The sequence below is a fragment of the Rhipicephalus sanguineus genome, chromosome 8 (assembly GCF_013339695.2).
Source record: "Rhipicephalus sanguineus isolate Rsan-2018 chromosome 8, BIME_Rsan_1.4, whole genome shotgun sequence".
Lineage (NCBI taxonomy): Eukaryota > Metazoa > Arthropoda > Arachnida > Ixodida > Ixodidae > Rhipicephalus > Rhipicephalus sanguineus.
Window position 1 is genome coordinate 66,473,269 of NC_051183.1, and position 17,762 is coordinate 66,491,030.

At 42.9% G+C, this 17,762-nt stretch overlaps 1 protein-coding gene across 1 annotated transcript in view; it reads left to right on the forward strand.

Annotated features, from left to right (window-relative positions):
- The window catches only part of LOC119402033 (ryanodine receptor-like), a 150,637-nt gene that overhangs the window by 82,064 nt on the left and 50,811 nt on the right, over positions 1-17,762 (forward strand). The window contains 15 exon segments of the mRNA XM_049418475.1: positions 226-366; positions 518-678; positions 1,150-1,228; positions 2,000-2,074; positions 2,076-2,090; positions 2,748-2,861; positions 3,755-3,829; positions 5,311-5,386; positions 5,829-5,956; positions 6,875-7,102; positions 10,894-11,012; positions 12,629-12,739; positions 13,460-13,698; positions 14,954-15,035; positions 15,635-15,661. Coding sequence (XP_049274432.1) covers positions 226-366; positions 518-678; positions 1,150-1,228; positions 2,000-2,074; positions 2,076-2,090; positions 2,748-2,861; positions 3,755-3,829; positions 5,311-5,386; positions 5,829-5,956; positions 6,875-7,102; positions 10,894-11,012; positions 12,629-12,739; positions 13,460-13,698; positions 14,954-15,035; positions 15,635-15,661 — 1,670 coding nt within the window.

Genomic DNA, 17,762 nt, shown 5'->3' on the forward strand with positions numbered 1-17,762 from the left:
GTCGAAACTCCGTTGGTATTACTTTAACTCGTATGTTCATGAAATAATGCTGACTGTACTATTGTGGTAGCGTACAACATGAAACAGTGAGGGCGATGTCAAGAAAGAATGAACCTTTTGTCACTTTCTTCCCTGCTTTTGCTATCCGCCTTTGAAAGAAGGACGAATTGCGAACTAGTTAAATATGCGGTATGCTAAGCAGAATTTGTCTTTTTATATCTGCAGCTGCTGACTCTACACTATGAGCGGTGCAAGAGCTACTACAGTGCCAGCGGTGGCCAGGGAGCTTATGGGACGGCGTCGGAGGAGGAGAGACGACTCACCATGCTACTCTTCACCAACATCTTTGACTCCCTATCTAAGATGGTCAGTTGCCGGGATCCGTAATGTGTTTTAACTTCGTAATATTTGTTAGCCAGTGAAAAAACTGGCAGACAAAATGAAATGAACTACACCAGGCGATTGAAAGGAGTGATGTATTTGTTACAGTTGTCCTGTACTTTCACTACCCTCGCAGGAATATGACCCAGAGCTCTTCAGCAAGGCACTGCCGTGCCTGACAGCCATAGCTTGTGCCCTGCCACCTGATTACTCCCTGAGTGAGGGCCACGAAGAGGACTGGTCTAAGCAGAACACAACTTCAGGTCCCTACGTGCCTGAGCCAATAAACACTTCCGGGTGCGTAGATGGCATATGGTTAGCGTAGCTTTCATGGTAGTTTTACTGAAATAATCAAATAATTTCAAACACGCTAATCTCGATCATATATAACTTATTGATGATACTCACGCTATATTGCATACACAGGATGATAAATTAACATTTGAAAAACACAATCGTACTTGAGTGATACAATAAATCAATGTAGTAGTTTGAAAATGGTAAATATTAGGCTTGCTAAAATTGTAATGAGACTGCTGTTTCTTGAAGAAAGAACCTGGATACAGTGAAAATCAGTAGCTTAACTATTTTTATAAAAAGACATGTATTAAAGTTTTGTATTCGATGGTCTCGGCGATTAGTCTTCACGTTCATGTGATTACAAGGTGTTGCTGTTCAGGTCCGTTTCTGTACGTCTTAGTTCAATTATTCATAACCATGTCATCGTAAATTTCTTACATTTTCTGTTTCTTTTAACTCCTCCTCTAGAATTCAGCTGAGTCAGGACTTGAACAACATTGTGCAGCGATTCTCAGAGCATTTTCACGATGCCTGGGCAATGCGAAAGGTAATGCATTCATTCGTTTGGTGTTTCGCTATATAACGAATCTGATACGCGTTGGAAATTCAATAAGGTGATTAGACCAAGAAGTATTTGTTATTTTGCATTTTTAATGTGGCTGTCATGTAATCATGTATGCTTTGTAAACTCCGCTATTTAGAACAGGGATGAGTTTATGCACTTTGCCTTTCGTTTGTAATATCTGCCAGATTTATGCTATAAAAAGTGTGCACAAGGAGTTCTGTATGAAAATAATAATTTTATTATTTCTTGCACATTTACCGCCATTTGGTGACCGTTTAGTTACCTATCTCTGCTTCATATACTGTCATTTCATTGTTTAATTCAAATTATTTGACAATGCTGTGAATATTCTACAAGAGCATGGGCCTCTGTGTGAGGCGTTTGTATTGCTTTAGCCTTGTCTCTCTCTTTACAATGCTCATGTACGGGCCAGGTGTCTAATGATCGCTCGAGCTTCATGATCCTCTTACTTATGTTCTTTCTCTTGAACCAATTCGGGGCATGATTAACTTAGGATTGTTAAAAGTGAGGGTCTTGCAAAGTATGAGCATGCCCCATACATTGCAAATGTCCAGATGGGAGTGGCTTTGCTTTTACATTGATTAACATTTGCTACGAGTTTTTGACGATTGGCTTCATGCATGCTTGATCATGCGTATATGCTTTCTGTGGTCCCGCTATAAAAGTATCATGTCGTTCGTTTCAAAAGACACCATTTATTGTTATTTTAAATGAACATTATTTTGTTTTCAGCTGGAGCGAGGTTGGCAATATGGAGAACGCTGGAATGATGAGACAAAGACGCATCCGAGGCTGAAACCTTACAATTTTGCTCACCGACTATGTAAGGAGCATGCCAATTGTCTTGCTCGGGAATTTTTCACTAAGTTCCTTCCTCATTGAGCTATTGATGTATGATATGCTGGGTGAATAGTGAATAATAAAGAGCAGCTAGCTATGAGAAGGATAATCAGCAAGATACTTAATCCCAATAAGAATCTGATGAACAGAGGCACAACGAAGAGTGGAGTTAATGTAACGAACGTGTTTTATTTTGGGGTCCACCAAGAATTGACGCACATCATATCCGTGACGGAACTGATGTCAATAAAAAGGTGTGATAGCAGCTGAGAGGGAAATTGTAAAAAAAGAAGTTTGAGTTACACGACCGAAGAATGAAACCAGCGAATTCAACGGCTTGCAAATTTCACTTTCGTATTATAAACGATCAACATGGGTTTTCTTTGCCATGACCACGTGCCACATGCGAAGTCCTCAAGTGGAAAGTTTGCAATAGCGACAGTCCTTCATTAATGAGTTTTAATCAGTTGAAGCGTGTATTTTGTGAACTGCTTGGCTCCACATGGTAAAAACCGAAGGTTAGAAGTAATCTATGACTAATTATTTCAATTTTTCATGATGCACATTAAGGGCTATGTGGCAAATCGATACAGTGAAGGCATGTATTAAATCTATGTTTGTGTTTTTCTGGCCTGTACAGGAAAAGGAGCGCTATCGTGACCCCATTCGGGAGCTCCTCAAGGCGCTTCTGGCATTCGGTTGGAAACTAGAGCTGAGTGATTCATCACAGCGCTCAAACGCTCCCATTGCAGCTGTGAGTATGATAATTTTTCTATTTATTGTTTGTTCAACTAGTCAGTAGCTTTATTAGTTGCGCAGTGCGATAAAAACGAAGTTCTTTCTACCTTTAAGTATCACAATTACCTTCAGGAAGCTGCATATAATATTTTTTGATGATGTTAGCTAGAATGTCCTGATTTAAACACAGAAATATTGGAGCTGCCAGTGTGGATTCTCAGCTTTGTTGCATATTTCTATGTGATTTTGAGAATAGACATACTGTGTTATGTCTTATATGAACAATAAGGCATTAAAGAGTTGACAGAAACGCTATGTCAAGAGCTGGAACATGGCAGCAAATAAATAGAAAGATGCCAGGGTTTTAATAATATGAATTCGAGTGTGCAAACACCAAAGTCGATTTTTTGCCAGCTGTAAATAACAAAAACAAGTAAGCAAAATATAAAAATTTGGTTATGGAATATCCAGATTTAGGCAAAAATATTCTAAGGTAAGGCTAAACATGATTAATCTTTCCTCTGTAGCTTCAAATTGCAGTTAGCATTGGTCTAATCTGAAATGAATAAGCAAAGCGTTTCGCTCCGATAAGTCAGTATGTGTCAGTGTCAGTGTTTCATGCTACAGCGCTCTTCGGGAATACCAACGCGGCTGTTAGCGAGGTTGAATTGTAGAATCAGTACTGTAAGCTCAACAACGTGCATTATATCCACAGGAAATATTCCACACGAACGCATTCGCGACACATATGTGTATTCCAGCCCGATTATGGCGCAAGCAAAATCTTAATTTTTCGCATACATCATTCATTTTTTGTTAAAGTAGAATTTCACAGATACGGTCCTAATCTGTGTCATGGCACTTGCACTTATTCAGTTTGATTTTTCTGCCTTTTTTTCCTTTATGCAGCAAGCCCAGTCACCCATGGCATACATGCCAACACCCGTGGACATGTCGACGCTGACCCTCAACAAAGATATGATGGTGAGCAGATGACACAGCTATTCCCGGCCTTTCCCTTATATTGATCGATGCTTTTTCTTTGTCACGCGCAAAAATGACGGGAGAAATATGCCAAATACATTTGCCTAAGTTTAAGTTAAACAAGAACACCATAAATCACATCGTAGAAAATCATGATTTAAATGTAACCTCAATCAAGTGTGCGTACAAGGTTGTAATAATGCCTATTCGGCTTACGGTCATCCTTTAGAAGTGATGAGAATGTCCTGTAAGAAAAACGCCAAGTTATTATTTGGCAAAAGGGTTCTTTTAGGACACTACTGCACACATTTGCGTGTAAAGCCTTTAAATGCAACCACTTTTCCAACGTCGAAAGCACCACCCAGAGACTTTTCACGTTGTAGGACTGAAGTCGCATTTCACGCGTCAGTGGAACTGCTGTCGGCCTTGTTAATAGTTGTTTTTGTTTTTGTTCTTGGGGGAGAGGGGGGGGGGGTTCTTCAGCATGTCCTCTGTGCTCGTTCGCTCTTCTATTTTTGACTACGTATATACACATGCACAAGCGTCAGGGCGACACCTTTTCTTTTCAGCGTGTAAATAATGCTACCAACTCACGAAGTGCGGCGAGAGCGGGGCGGCATTCAGGAAAAGCAAACGAATAGGGCATTTTGGGACAGTGCGCTCTCTCGCTGTAAAGCTCTTGGTGGCCATATTGCTAGTCTTGTGTCAGCCTCTCTACCATTGCAGTATTTCTTATCCTGAGCACCTTCTCTTGCACGTGACATTATATTTACGTACCTTTTAGAGTATACAAGATAACGTTACTGGGTACTAATACTGCTATCTAAAGGTTTTCTTCCCTCGCGTGTTATGTCAGCATAACCTATTTGTGAATAAGGTACGAACCACCCGACACGCTTTATTTATAATGTTAACGGACACATGTGTGGTAACTTGTCAACTAAGTCAAAAAGTAGTGACAAGTGGCATATAGTAAGCACAGCACTGGCACTGCCACACAGCTTTAAGCATGGTATGAGATGGTATTTAAATAGATATCTTCGCAATACGTTTCTTCACATCCATCCCTATCTTTGCTTGCAACATTGACCTTTCCTGCACAGCAATTCAAATTTCGTGAAGCATCTATTGCACCACAATTTCTCCACGTATGTCATTTTCAATGAATCTCGGTAGCTTTTCTTTGCGGCTTTGTTTGGAAGTTAGAGGAAAACACATTTACATAACTATCACAGAACTTATTATTAAAATTGCATCATCATTTTGAACGGCTGGCAAAGTGTTGTCGTACCGTTAGTGCAGAGCTAGCCATAATTTGGAAGGCAATGAGCGAATTATTCGTGGCAGAAGACTGCATTAATAATAACAAGTAACAGGTCCTCAGCAGGTAACATTTCCTCCGCAGTAACATGTCCTCCGCAGGTATAGTGTAATATGCGGAGTCAGATAGCTGTTAACAGCTGATTACTATTTTCTTTCAGACAATGTCTGAACGCCTGGCTGAGAACACACACGACATCTGGGCCAAGAAAATGAAGGAAGAGCTGGACACTGTCGGTATGTAGTTTCCAAAATGGTTCTTTTGCATGATTTTTAGTATCTTTCAGTGTGAATGTTCAACCATTTATAAAGGTTGTTAATATTTAACCTTAATGCACAATCTGAACAAACTGGTGTTAAAGATATTTTAGCCAAAATGAAGAAGAAGAAATTGACAGGGGCAGAGTGTGCAGCACGAAGGCAAGGTCATTAAGTGCAACAGACTGAATTCCTAGAAAGAGCGTGCGCGTGAGGAGGAGGGGCAGAAAGTTAGGTAGGTACTTGATATTGAGAATTTTGTGCAGATAATGTGGCCCCAGCGAAGACCGGGACCGGGTTGATCGGTGAAGCATGGTAGAGGCCTTTGTCCTGCAGTGGGCATAATCAGGCTGATGGTCGAGAGTTGTGTTGTTGCAAGTTTAAGCTGCGAACTCACATATTGTGGTTAATGTGCGTTCAGGTGGTGGCATACATGCTCAGCTGGTGCCGTACGACCTGCTCACCGACCGTGAGAAGCACAAGAACCGAGACCGTGCCCAAGAGTTCCTCAAGTTTCTGCAATACGAGGGCTACCGTGTTTCCAGGCAAGTCCTGAACGAAGGGAATTGCGAAACCAAGAAACCATCGCGCCTTCTAAATTTATTAGAGATAGCTTTATATATTCCATTGGTGTACACTTCGTTTACAAGATATCAGGCTATAAGGAGATTCCAGCGTGCTTAGCCAGACTGGTTGCGCTATCTTGTGGCACAAAGCTGAAAGGAGCAAAAAATATTGTACTTAACACTTTGTGTGTAGTGTGGACATCGACGCGACTACTTTGTGTATAGTTTGGACATCAACACGACCATTAATATAGAATCTTTTTTTATTGCACTTCAGTGTCCTCACTCATGTAGCATGAGAAGCTTACAAGAAGCTCCATAAATACTGAAACATTGCCACCAGCGCATACCTCTCCGGACACCTTCTACTGCGCAAAGAACAATACACTTGCAGAATAATGTTCGATTAACACTTCCAGAGTGTAAATGGAAATGCACCTCAGGCACTTTGGTTAGACAAAGTTCCTTGGATTATCCATTTGTATGCACTTACTGGCAGTTACTTGGTTTGCACTGAAAGTAATAACAGTGCTCTAAAGATTCACTGTAAGGTTCAGAAGAATGTGACACGATCGGAAGAAACTATAGAAGACAGTGCTTTTTCAAACCTCGTTTCGTTTTTTTCAGCACCTCGTGTTCATTGTTTCATGCATACAATGATGATTTCACTGGTTGTGCGAATAGCCTCCAGTTTTCGTTGAGCTTCGTCAAATTTCAGGGGAACTTTGTCCGTGCTGCGGTTTGTACTTCCTGCATGACGTCATTGCCGCTATCTAGCCGCCAGTGTCGTCATGTTTGTGTTCGTTTCCTCCGTCGAGCATAATTTTGGCGGTAATTGCATCACATCGGGCAAGCTTACATGCCTCTTCATGCAGAATATCGCTGTTTCTTGTGCAGCAAGTCCATACGTCGCCGTGAACGGGGTGGTGCCCCGAGCGAGGAACCTCAAGCCCCTGGTCAGGGCCAGGCTCCAGGGCAGGAACGTCGTTTTGCCAGCTCCCTGTTAGAGAAACTGCTGCAGTACCTGGATATGGCTGCAATAAATCTCAAGGTTCTTAAGCCCAGTGTACCGTTCAGCCGCCGGACAAGCTTCAAGACCTCCAGTCGGGACGTCAAGTTCTTCAGCAAGGTGGGCACATTTATAGAGACCGGGTTACTTGATATATAAATAAGTATTTCTATTGCCTCCACTTTTCGTTTTAATGTAATAGAGCTATTATGAAGCTGTGAAATGGTAGCAGGACAGCAGGAGTTATAATAATCGTACTTGGGGATTCCTATGAAAGCAGAACCGCTTGACCACTACGGAGTTAACTGGATTGGACTGCCGTGTATTGCTGATTGCATACTTTTCCGAACGCAAATATGTTGAAACATCCTCCCCATGAAGTCCAAATACTTCCTGTGCATAAATGACATGTGAAGCTTTTCATTTCTTTCGCTACTGTTTCTGGCTTGATAGGCTTAACTTAAATGGTACCTGCATCAGAAGAAGCATATTTAGGCAAGTGCTGAATCTATGCTTGTTTGGGTGCCCCTGCTCAATTACTTTCAATGCCATTTACCGCAGTAGTTTTTGGGACATTCGCTCTTTATTTATGTCTAGGCAGTCAGATGTGAGGCTATAAATAAAAATAAGGTTATGCGCCTTCACTTGGCAGAGTGGGCAAGCTGCCTAAATTTTGATGGTATTGCCTATTAACGCAAGGCAAGTAAAAAGAAAGCGACACAGCATGCGCGTGGTGTTTGTATCCAGGCTCATCGAGCCCTGCTAATATCTATCAGCAAAACAAATTTGGCCTCTTGTGGATAGACATTGTTCTGCGGTCCTAATTATTTCTGTCCGAGTTTCTGTTTATTATCTTCTATCAACTTCCTCTCCCATGTAACACAAAAGAAGCTATTTGCCGTCTAAAAGACGTCTTGAACGGCTACCAAAAAGGGCTAACAGACGTCTTGGTCAAGACATTCCCGTAGCCGTAGACGTCTTTTCGACGTCTGATAGCTGTGCTAATGTCCCGCTAGTTGACGTCTTTCAAAGACGTTTTGACAAGACCAAGTTAAGGCGTTTTCTAGACGTTTTTGTTTTTTCGGCGTTTTCGAAATTTTGGACTTTCGAAATATAAAATAAAACTATTATACCTGTCTTTGCAGCATGTTTGGTCGGCCGCCTGACGGCTACCATAGGAAGATAGAGATTGAAGGGACCGAAAGAGCTCCCGCGAGAGCACTTTCCTGTTTTTTCTCCCACTTCCTATGTCAGTCGTCGAGCAAGTGACCAAACAATCAAGCAAGATCACTAACATACGTACATACCTGTTCACCCACGCATGTCCTCACTGTTGCATATATAAATTTTCGACGCTGAGTTTACTCGCGTTTATTGCAGACCGAATCAAGTTGTTGCGGTCACTCATACATGCCGCGTGAATTATTGGCTACTTCAGCACACCATACATATCCAATTTTCATATAAAAGACATCGGTTTATAATAAATTTGAACACGTACGCAGGGGATCAACACGTATACTATACTACATAAATGACGTTTAGCGGATGGCGCGCAAATAAATAATCGTGCTTCCCAGCAACAATAATCCCATGATGTTGTCAAATCGGCTTTATTAATGAATAAAGAACAACCAAATGTGGCACAAAACACGTCGGAAGGTGACCGCACAAGGTGAAGCTGAGTGGCACGGCAGCAACGTAAATAAAATTCTGCATGAATGCACTCCAAGTCTCGTCAAAGAAACTGCACTGGCTTCCGCATTAGCTGGCGTGGTCTCAGGCCCAATATCTTGCACAAACAGCAGTGAAGAAAAGCTGCATATAGAGAAAGCAAGTAAGCTACGCAGGATTTACAACAAATAACAGATCATCAAGTCACTCTAAAGAAACATTTCCAATTACAGATATGATAAAATGCTGTCATATATTAGGAAACGACAATCAATCATAACCGCACCTACAGGCGAGGCGCCTACGGTAGAAGCTTTGCACTTTGTCAGCGACAGGCCGGCGTAGTTGTAAGCATGCTTGCTTAAACTATGTCGGCCTGTCACTAGCGTGCGTGCGTGGAGCCACGAGCTGTAACGCGCAAATGCAAAACATAATTACTCAAAATAGGGCGAGTCGCACCGGCGCGTATAGTTTCGCGTTCGACCACGCGGTTCAACCTAGCAAGGAACTGTTCCCATTTTAATCACAATTCTAAAACCTTTCAGTAAAAACGACGAAAAGTCAGGTGCACTTACCGAAAAAAGCACTCTATCCGAACGTGTACACGTTCTTAGCTGTTTGTCCGGCTGCAACGAAGATGGTGAGCAGAACAATCGCTTCTTGAAACGAACGTACCGACGAACGTACCGTCGCAAACACACAGTAAAGCTTGTTTCACCAAACACTGATGGAAAATATGCGACAGACAGTGTGATCACCGTTACTTGATGCCAAACAGCCCGTAATCCGTTCATCCGTTCACAAACAAAAGCTGACAACGCTACGCAAAACGCAAATGAGCGCCGGCCGTCGCCTAGCTCTGCTGCCGATAGAGCCGCTGCGAACTGGCGCCTAGCGGCTGGCGCGAACTAGTGGAGGAAGAGGGGAAAGGGGGAAGAAGGAACAAGTGGAACAAGTATTCTGAAACAAGCCTCACCCTTCACTTGACCGAGCTGAGTACAGCGTCACCATTCAACAGAAAAGACACAACGGTTTTCACAAAATGATCCCGCTTATTGCTCAATATTTAGTGAACATTCCTGCCAATAGGTGTATCTGCCATCGACATTGAGTCAAGGTGGAGCGCCGAGTGAAAACATAGTGAAAAGATGTTCTCGAATGCAGGGGTAAACCCAGTAAACCACTGATCTCCACTAGGAGCATGCGCTGGCATGCGCGCTTCTACAACACCCGCTTCGAGCCTCCGACTGCGTAGCATCAGTAGCATGCTTGCCTGGCATGCCTGCGTTTGCTTCTGTTGTCGTTCGCTGTTGCGCGAGCGTTGCGCGGCCTTAGCCGCCTTGGCTTGAAAAGAATATACTTACCAAACTGTGATAGAAACCCGCGTTGCGGAGCGAAACCAATTATTTTGAGGGCTTTGTTTTCTGCGTCTCTTCTTTCACTAAAGCGACAGTCACCGCTCTTTAGACATGCCGTTTTGGCGTCTTTGCGCTCGTGGACAAAACATTTGAAGAATCATTTAAATAGTCGTTGCACGCGCACTTTCCCCCCACAATGTCTAAAAAATGTCTCAAAGTAGACGTTGTGGACTTCTTTGGCAGAATACACTCTGGGTATGTCGTAGCTGTTGAAAACGGTAATAAACAGTACGCAGGCATATTTGAGAGGCGAGTGCTTTATTTTGCAAAAATGTCTATTCTTGATCTTCTCGTATACCAAGACGTCTATAGCCGTCTGTAGCCGTTTCGAGACGTCTTTTAGAGGTTTTGTGTTACATGGGCTGTCACTCATATTTTCCTTTCCAGTATTTGTTCCCTCATCCCGAAAGGGTAAACACCCGCCACGGTGGTCTAGTGGCTATGGCGCTCGACTGCTGACCCGCAGGCCGCGGGATCGAATCCCGTACGCGGCGGCCGCATTTTCGGTGGAGGCCAAAATGCTAGAGGCCCGTGTACTTAGATATAGGTGCACGTTTAAGAACACCAGATGGTCAAACTTTTCGGAGCCCTCCACTACGGCGTCACTCATAATCAAATCGTTGTTTTGGGGCGTTAAACCTTAGCAATTATTATTAAAAAGGGTAAAGAGGTGTTGTGCCTCTCTAGGTAGTAGTTTTTCGCCTGCTGCCTCCGAATTTCTCCTGTGTCCTCGTGCGTTTATGGGCACATATCTAATAGCAGTATGTGTCATCAGTTTTTATGAGCAATTCTTTCTTAATTTTCCTTTTTCGCATGCAGGTGGTGTTGCCGCTGATGGAGAAGGTATTTGTGGCACACCGCGCATTTTTCCTGATGTCGCCCACTGCCACATCCACAGTAGGCACGGCCACCATACGCGAGAAGGAGATGGTCGCAAGGTAATTTCATATTCAGAGCATTAGTCAGTGTATAATGCTCATGGAGCTCTTCTTTGATCGCACTGTGACTCATACTAATGCGAACTCTATAGTACTATCAGCGTCAAATGAAACGCGAACAGCGGCAATCATTCGAAATTGGTATAGGGTGCGCCGTCCAGTCATCAGCATGGATAGGTGTGCATATGCACAGGGTGCGCAGTGCTGCCAAACCGAATGTGTGCCCTGTCCATGGTGATGACTGGGCAGTGCGCACTATACTATTTAGATGTGAAGCATCTTATAGCGGAGTTCAATCCGGTGGTGGTGGTGGTGTGCGGCGTGACCACCCTTACTTACTGCGCATGCGCAAACCTTCTCCACTTCCCTTCTCCACTCCCTCTCTCACCTTTCCCTCACCACATCACCTCTTCCCTTCCTTCCCCTCTCATTTCCCTGGCCCATCCCCTCTCCACTCCTCCTCTCCCCTCCCATCTCTCCTCCTCCCATCTCTCTGCCCTCCCCCTCCCCCTCTCTAATCCCCCTCTCCCTCTCCATTCCCCCTCTCCACTTCCCCTCTCCCCTTTCCCCCTCACCACTCCACCTCTGAAACGCGGGCTCTACATGCCGAAACACTGCTTCGCATCACCTCATGGCCCCCTTTAGCGGGAGATGGTGTGATTTTTTAATGTTTGCCGCTTTTCGCGTTTCATTTGATGCCGATAGTATAGCAGCCTATGGAGCTTTGGAACGGGTGGAACGGTACCAAGCTTGGTATGATTAACCTTGAAATTTGGAGCGTGTAATAATTGTGAGAACGGTAACTCCTCGCGTTTTCGTGCGTTTGTCCCTCCTATGTACAGATGGGTCCACTGTTAAAGGGAAAACTTGCGTTTCTGGTATGTCTGGATATCGCTGTACTACAAAAGCATAATGGCTTAGATTTGCAAAACACTACTGGTGGTTGACAGTTCGGAACCCTTATGATAGACTAGTAACCTGCACGAACAATCTTTCCGCATTCACTAGCCGTTAGGGGGTCAACAAAATGAAAGTTGCTCATTCGAGTGTTCCCTTTAACAGTGGACCGTACTGTACATGTATGCTCATATGTTTATCACACCTCTGTTCTCATTCATCAGTAATTAATGCATCACGCAAGAAATTGTAATGTCCAAAATCGTTAGCATCTTTGTGTGGCTGACACAAAGCTTCCTCAACACATCATAAACAGCATGGATGGCCATAGCAGCGAATGAGAAATTGAAATGAAGACAGTAAGTCTCAATCACCATGTTTTGTCTTTCTCACGCATTTAAACTGAAGGTCGATATATGCAATGTATATTAGAAATGGGTGTCTTAAGTAATATCCGCATCAAATTGGAGCAGCTAAGTTTAAGCGTACTTGATGAAGTACGCCTAAATTACACGAACCAACTAAGCCCTTTTGTCGCAGTACTTGATGAAATTAATGTGAGTATTTGAACTACGCCAAACAACCAAAGGTTGCGTAGGTGAGTGCTCGTTTTACTCTATGTACGTGTTACGTGTTTCGTTTTGAGTTCAGATAGAGGCGCTGTGTCAATTCACAGTTATGCGTTGATTTAACTCACTGCCTTACTTGTTTTCGTGCAGCCTGTTCTGCAAGCTGGGCGGTCTGCTCAGAGCGAAGTTCAGCATCTTTGGCAATGAGTGCAAGTTAGCTGTATCCTGTCTTCAGGTGCTCATTCGTGCCACGGATGCAAAGTAAGTGACGTAGCAGAAGCTTGCTACTCAAGTTTATGCATATAATGTTTTCTTGCCGGCGATGTCATCATGATGCCCTTGAACGGAGGTCAATGAACTGAGGTCATTGATACCTACCCTGGGTCTGCTGTGCGGGCTACAGAATTAATAGCGACCGGCCTGCTATTAATTTAAGTTTTCTTAGTGCATTGATCATACATGACGGCCAGCTCAGCTCATCGCAGTCAATTCAATTTCCGGAGTCATACATTTTTTGAAAAATAATGGCCTCGAAGACCGTCTACGTGTGAGAGAAATTAGTAATAAACCATGTTCATTGGGCAATTTAACTTTGAAGTTTAGTTGAGAAAACTCCGGCAGAATCGCCACTTGAGAGAACTTCCGGCATATGTTTCGACAGTTGTACGGAGGTGACGTCACGGTGTACCGCACACGTGTACAATACAAAAGTGCATGAGGCATGGTTAAATGAATTATGGCATGAAATAGCTGAATGACGCTTATACACAAAATGCCGCTTCTGTATAACACAGCTTCGATTATGTAGCACTAGAAAGCAATGAAGCTAAGTGAAAGCTTTAGGCAACTGCTTCAGTGCAGATTCGGAGGCAGACTAAGCTGCTCATTATGACACCAGTGTTTCTCGTAATGTTTGAGAGCATTCTATGCTATACGTGTGTGTCATTCAGTACGCGCATATAATGTCTGCCATTTGCGCAGGGCAATAGTAAAGAACTGCCCGGACTTTGTGAAGACTTCGATGCTGACTTACTTCAACAGCGCGGCTGACGATCTGGCCCAGACGCTAATAAACCTAGAGCAAGGACGCTACAGCCACCTGCGCGGTACGACAATGAAGACATCATCGTCGCTCAACTACGTACAACTCGTTCTGCTGCCCGTGCTGACAGCGTTGTTTGACCACCTGGCTGCCAACGAGTTCGGCAGTGACCTGTTGCGTGAGTCCGCAAGATGCTGTTATGTGTAAACACGAAGGAAAGTTGGGCGAGTTGGTTCGGATTAATACTAGAGAGGAGCGAAAAGACCACCACAAACATGACTACCAGTGCTGCCTCCGTCTTTCTTTTGTGGTAGTATTTTTGCGCCTCTCTAAGTATGAAGTAAGTATGCTCCTTGTGTTCACGGGGTTCAGCGTCCCAAAGTGACTGATGCTATGAGAGAAGCCGTAGTGGTAGGGCTTAAGATTTTTTACGACCACATGGGCTTATTTAACGTGGGCTGACTATCGCACAGTGCTAGGACCTAAGCATTTCACCTCAGTCGTAATGTGACCGCCGGGGCCGGGATGGAGCCCGCGGCTTTCGGGTCAGCAGCCGAACACCATAATCACTGAGCCACTGCCGCGGTAAGATGTTCTTGCTTGTAAGCAATAACATCGTTTTTGAAGGTAGTCGGTTCGTTAGGGGAAGTGGTAGCTATTGTGATTTTTCTGTGGCTCTTATGTTATTCTTACTGTACGTCTGCAACTTCGTTCACATTTATTCCGCCAATATTTTGATGGAGGCTGATCACAGCAAGGTGTAATTATCAAGCCAGTCTTAAGACGTCTCGTGCTTTCAGTGCATCTAGTTCCCTTCACTACAGGATCAGACACAAAATGTTATAGATGAAGTGTCGTTGAAGTTTTATTATGATGGAGCGTATTTGTGCGTACTCTCCCTAAACTTTTCAACGAACGGCAGTGGTTGACCAGTAGCGTCCTGGTTTAGCGTACTTACTCGCCTAGCCACACTATAGTGTACTAGAATATATTCTAGTACACTATAGCCGCACCACTACTTAAGGCTTCGTTATGTTGGATGTTGTTGGCTACATATTGACAACGTAGGCTAGTGTTGCCGATTGTCGGCTTACTATGTAGCAATGATATTCAGAGTTACCATGCACTGTGAAGCGTGCCTTCATACAATCCCAAATGAATGAGTTTACGAATTTTAAGTGTAATTTCTATCATTCAGCTACGTAAGCGCGCTTCATCATTGAAGTGGGTAAATTCGTTGCGCATTTTCTACCACCATCAGAGTGAGATGTCAGTGCGTAACTGCATTTAAATGAAAAACTGCGTGTGTCGTAATATGCGTCAGCAGAACGCGTGCTCTCACATATATGTGTCACGTATACACTACACATGCTGTCACATATAGTCGTATACGACAACCTATGTTGGTTGTGCCTAATTTTTTTTTATTCTAGTGAGTGACATCCAAGTGGCCTGCTACAAGATTCTGAACAGTCTGTACACATTGGGCACCAACTTGGAACTTCATGGTGGCAGGTGGGTGTGTCAGTTTGCGTTTTATCTGTCTCTCTGTCTGTCTGATATTGCTAAAATAACGCCAAAGGAACTAAGCTTACGCAGCATACTTCCAGTCTACTACTTTGTGAAGGAACATAAAATAAGCCCTTCTGTACCTCGTGATGTGCCCGCAGAATTACACTGCTTATTGGCGATATCTTCAAAATTTTACGTATGAAATAGTGACTGTACTTTCCTCAAAACAGCATAATTGAATGTTTTTGCATTGAAACGCTGCATATACCGCTTCTGGATGTTATTCTTGAATTGTAACATTGAGTTTAAATTGAGCTCTTATGCATGACCTGAATGTCGCATGCTAAAAAAAAGAATAAGCGTAGCTCTGAAAGACTCGAAGGGAAATAGTTTTGATTTTTATATCTGCTAACCGCCGCAGCTTGCATAGTCTGCTTATGCAATGAATGAAGGCTGTTTGCAATGAACTCATACAATTACCGGCTGAGAAGCTTTTGTCAATATTGCTTCAGCAGTGCCTTTCATAGAACCTATTTCTCGTGAAGTTATTTTTGCATTTAAGTATCTTCAGCTGTGTCATTATTATTTTTTATGTTTTATAGGTCTTTCGTCAAGGCTGAGTTGGAACGGTGAGTTGTTCTTTTTCGCGTTTGCACATATACATGCAACTTCACGCACCTTTCACCTGATTAGCATTTTTTCGGGAGTTGAGGAAGGGATGGGAAAGGCAGACAGCATTTTAGTCAGCGTTATACAAACCCAAAACACATGCGCAATAATTATTTGTGTGCCATTGGCGAGCTTAGATCATCGGCATGCTGCTCAAAAACGTCGATGAAGGTTAGGCTTTCAGTTTTCTTGCAAGTTTGCATTTTTATTCAGTGATACTGGTGACCGCTTTTAAGCTTCCCTTTTCAAGTAAAGAGGAGGGTTCTTGAATAAAGCGGTGGTTGAAATAGTTTCTGGTTTCTTTTCCATAGTGAACTCGGGAAAAAAAAATCGGCCGCTTTCGGTTCTGCTGTTTTTCATAATGAACTTTTTACACCACCGGGGAGCACTGCGTGGTGGTCTGGGGACACAAACTCGCTCTTCGTATATCACGCAGGCTTTCCCATTTTCTTCTACACGACAACGTGTCTACAGCGCTCGGTGGTGGTGCTGGGACCAATGATGGCAATGCGCGCTAAATACCGCAGAGATAACGCTGAGCGTTATAACGTAACAGTGTTAACGATCAAAATTCTTGAATGAAATAATTATTAAAACTTGCTGAGGGGTATGCGCCCTCCATGCGATATAACTACGCACTGCGATTGCACCTGAAAGTTATCAGTTGTGGCCCTCTGAATATTTTGTTATATTGGTCAGAAGTCATTCACCTAGAGCTACATAATACCGGTGTCACATGGTGCACTGTTAATGGCTATCAATCCCGATTAGGATTACGTTTCCGAATAGTGATTGCCTCCCTTCAGCAGCTTGCGTAATGCAGCCAATTGCAATCAAGAAATTCAGTCCGGATCAGGCCCAATCCTGATGAAGAGTGACCGTGTGGGAATGGTCACCTTTTTAAGCAGCAGATCACGTCAGTTTCTTTGAAAACATCCAAGAAGTGAACTAGTGAGCCTGCTTTATGTTAGCTTGCAAAGAAACTCTTTGGCATTGACATGTGTCTCACCAAGGAATAAATATCTCGACTGTTCATCACTTTTCTAGATTGCTTGGAAAGAATGTTTCAAGTCAAGTTAAGTCAAGTTTATTAAATAGTTCAGTTGAGTTACATGGTTAGCGTATTACAGCAGGGGGTCCCAATGTTTCAGAGAAACTGACAGGGGGACCTCCTATGGCTACATGGATGGGATATATTACAAAAAATACAGCAATAGCATACGGACATGTGAGGAATAATGAATAAGCTTGATTTACAATAAAAATACGATCAATACATAACATAATGGTAATACTCACTATTGAAAAATAGCATGAAAATACTCAAAAGCAAGTGGTGAAACAGGAAAGACAGAAAACAATATTAATGAACAACTCTACGTGAGAGATGCAACACGTTTCATTATCAGAGTTATCAGTTATGCAAAGGCAAATTGAAGTAGTAAAATAGCAGTCAAATGTTGAGAGCTATTAACAGTTAATTACACAATTCGGATGAGTTGATTAATTCTTGAACGAAAGATTTTTTGCTGCGCGAGGTGAAAATATTAATGTTATGCGATGATTTCAATTCGAAAGGCAATGAATTCCAAATGGCTATGCTAGTAAATAAGGTTGAGAACTTGCCGTAATTTGTCCTTACGGCCGGCAAAAGAAGATTCTTGCACTGGGAAAACCGGGTGATGTTGCTATTAGTTAAGTGACGATGATCAATACATGCGATAAAAATGTCATGCGTGATGAGTCTAAAGGCGACTATGGACATTCTATGGCAAAATAATTGTCTCAATGGGAGTATGTTAAGCTGAGGAAACAACGAGCTACAGGAGAAGTAAAATGGGCTGAAAGTCATTAGTCTAACTGCTTGATTCTAAAGTCCTTGCAAACGTTCGATGTGCATGAAATATGTGTTGGCCCAAGATGATACGCAATACGAAATATGGCTATGAATATAAGCAAAATACAAAGTACGTATGATGTGAGGCGGAAAATAAGTTCGTGTCTTGATGATAACGTGAATACCAAATGCAATCTTTTTAACGAGTGATGCGGCATGTTTAT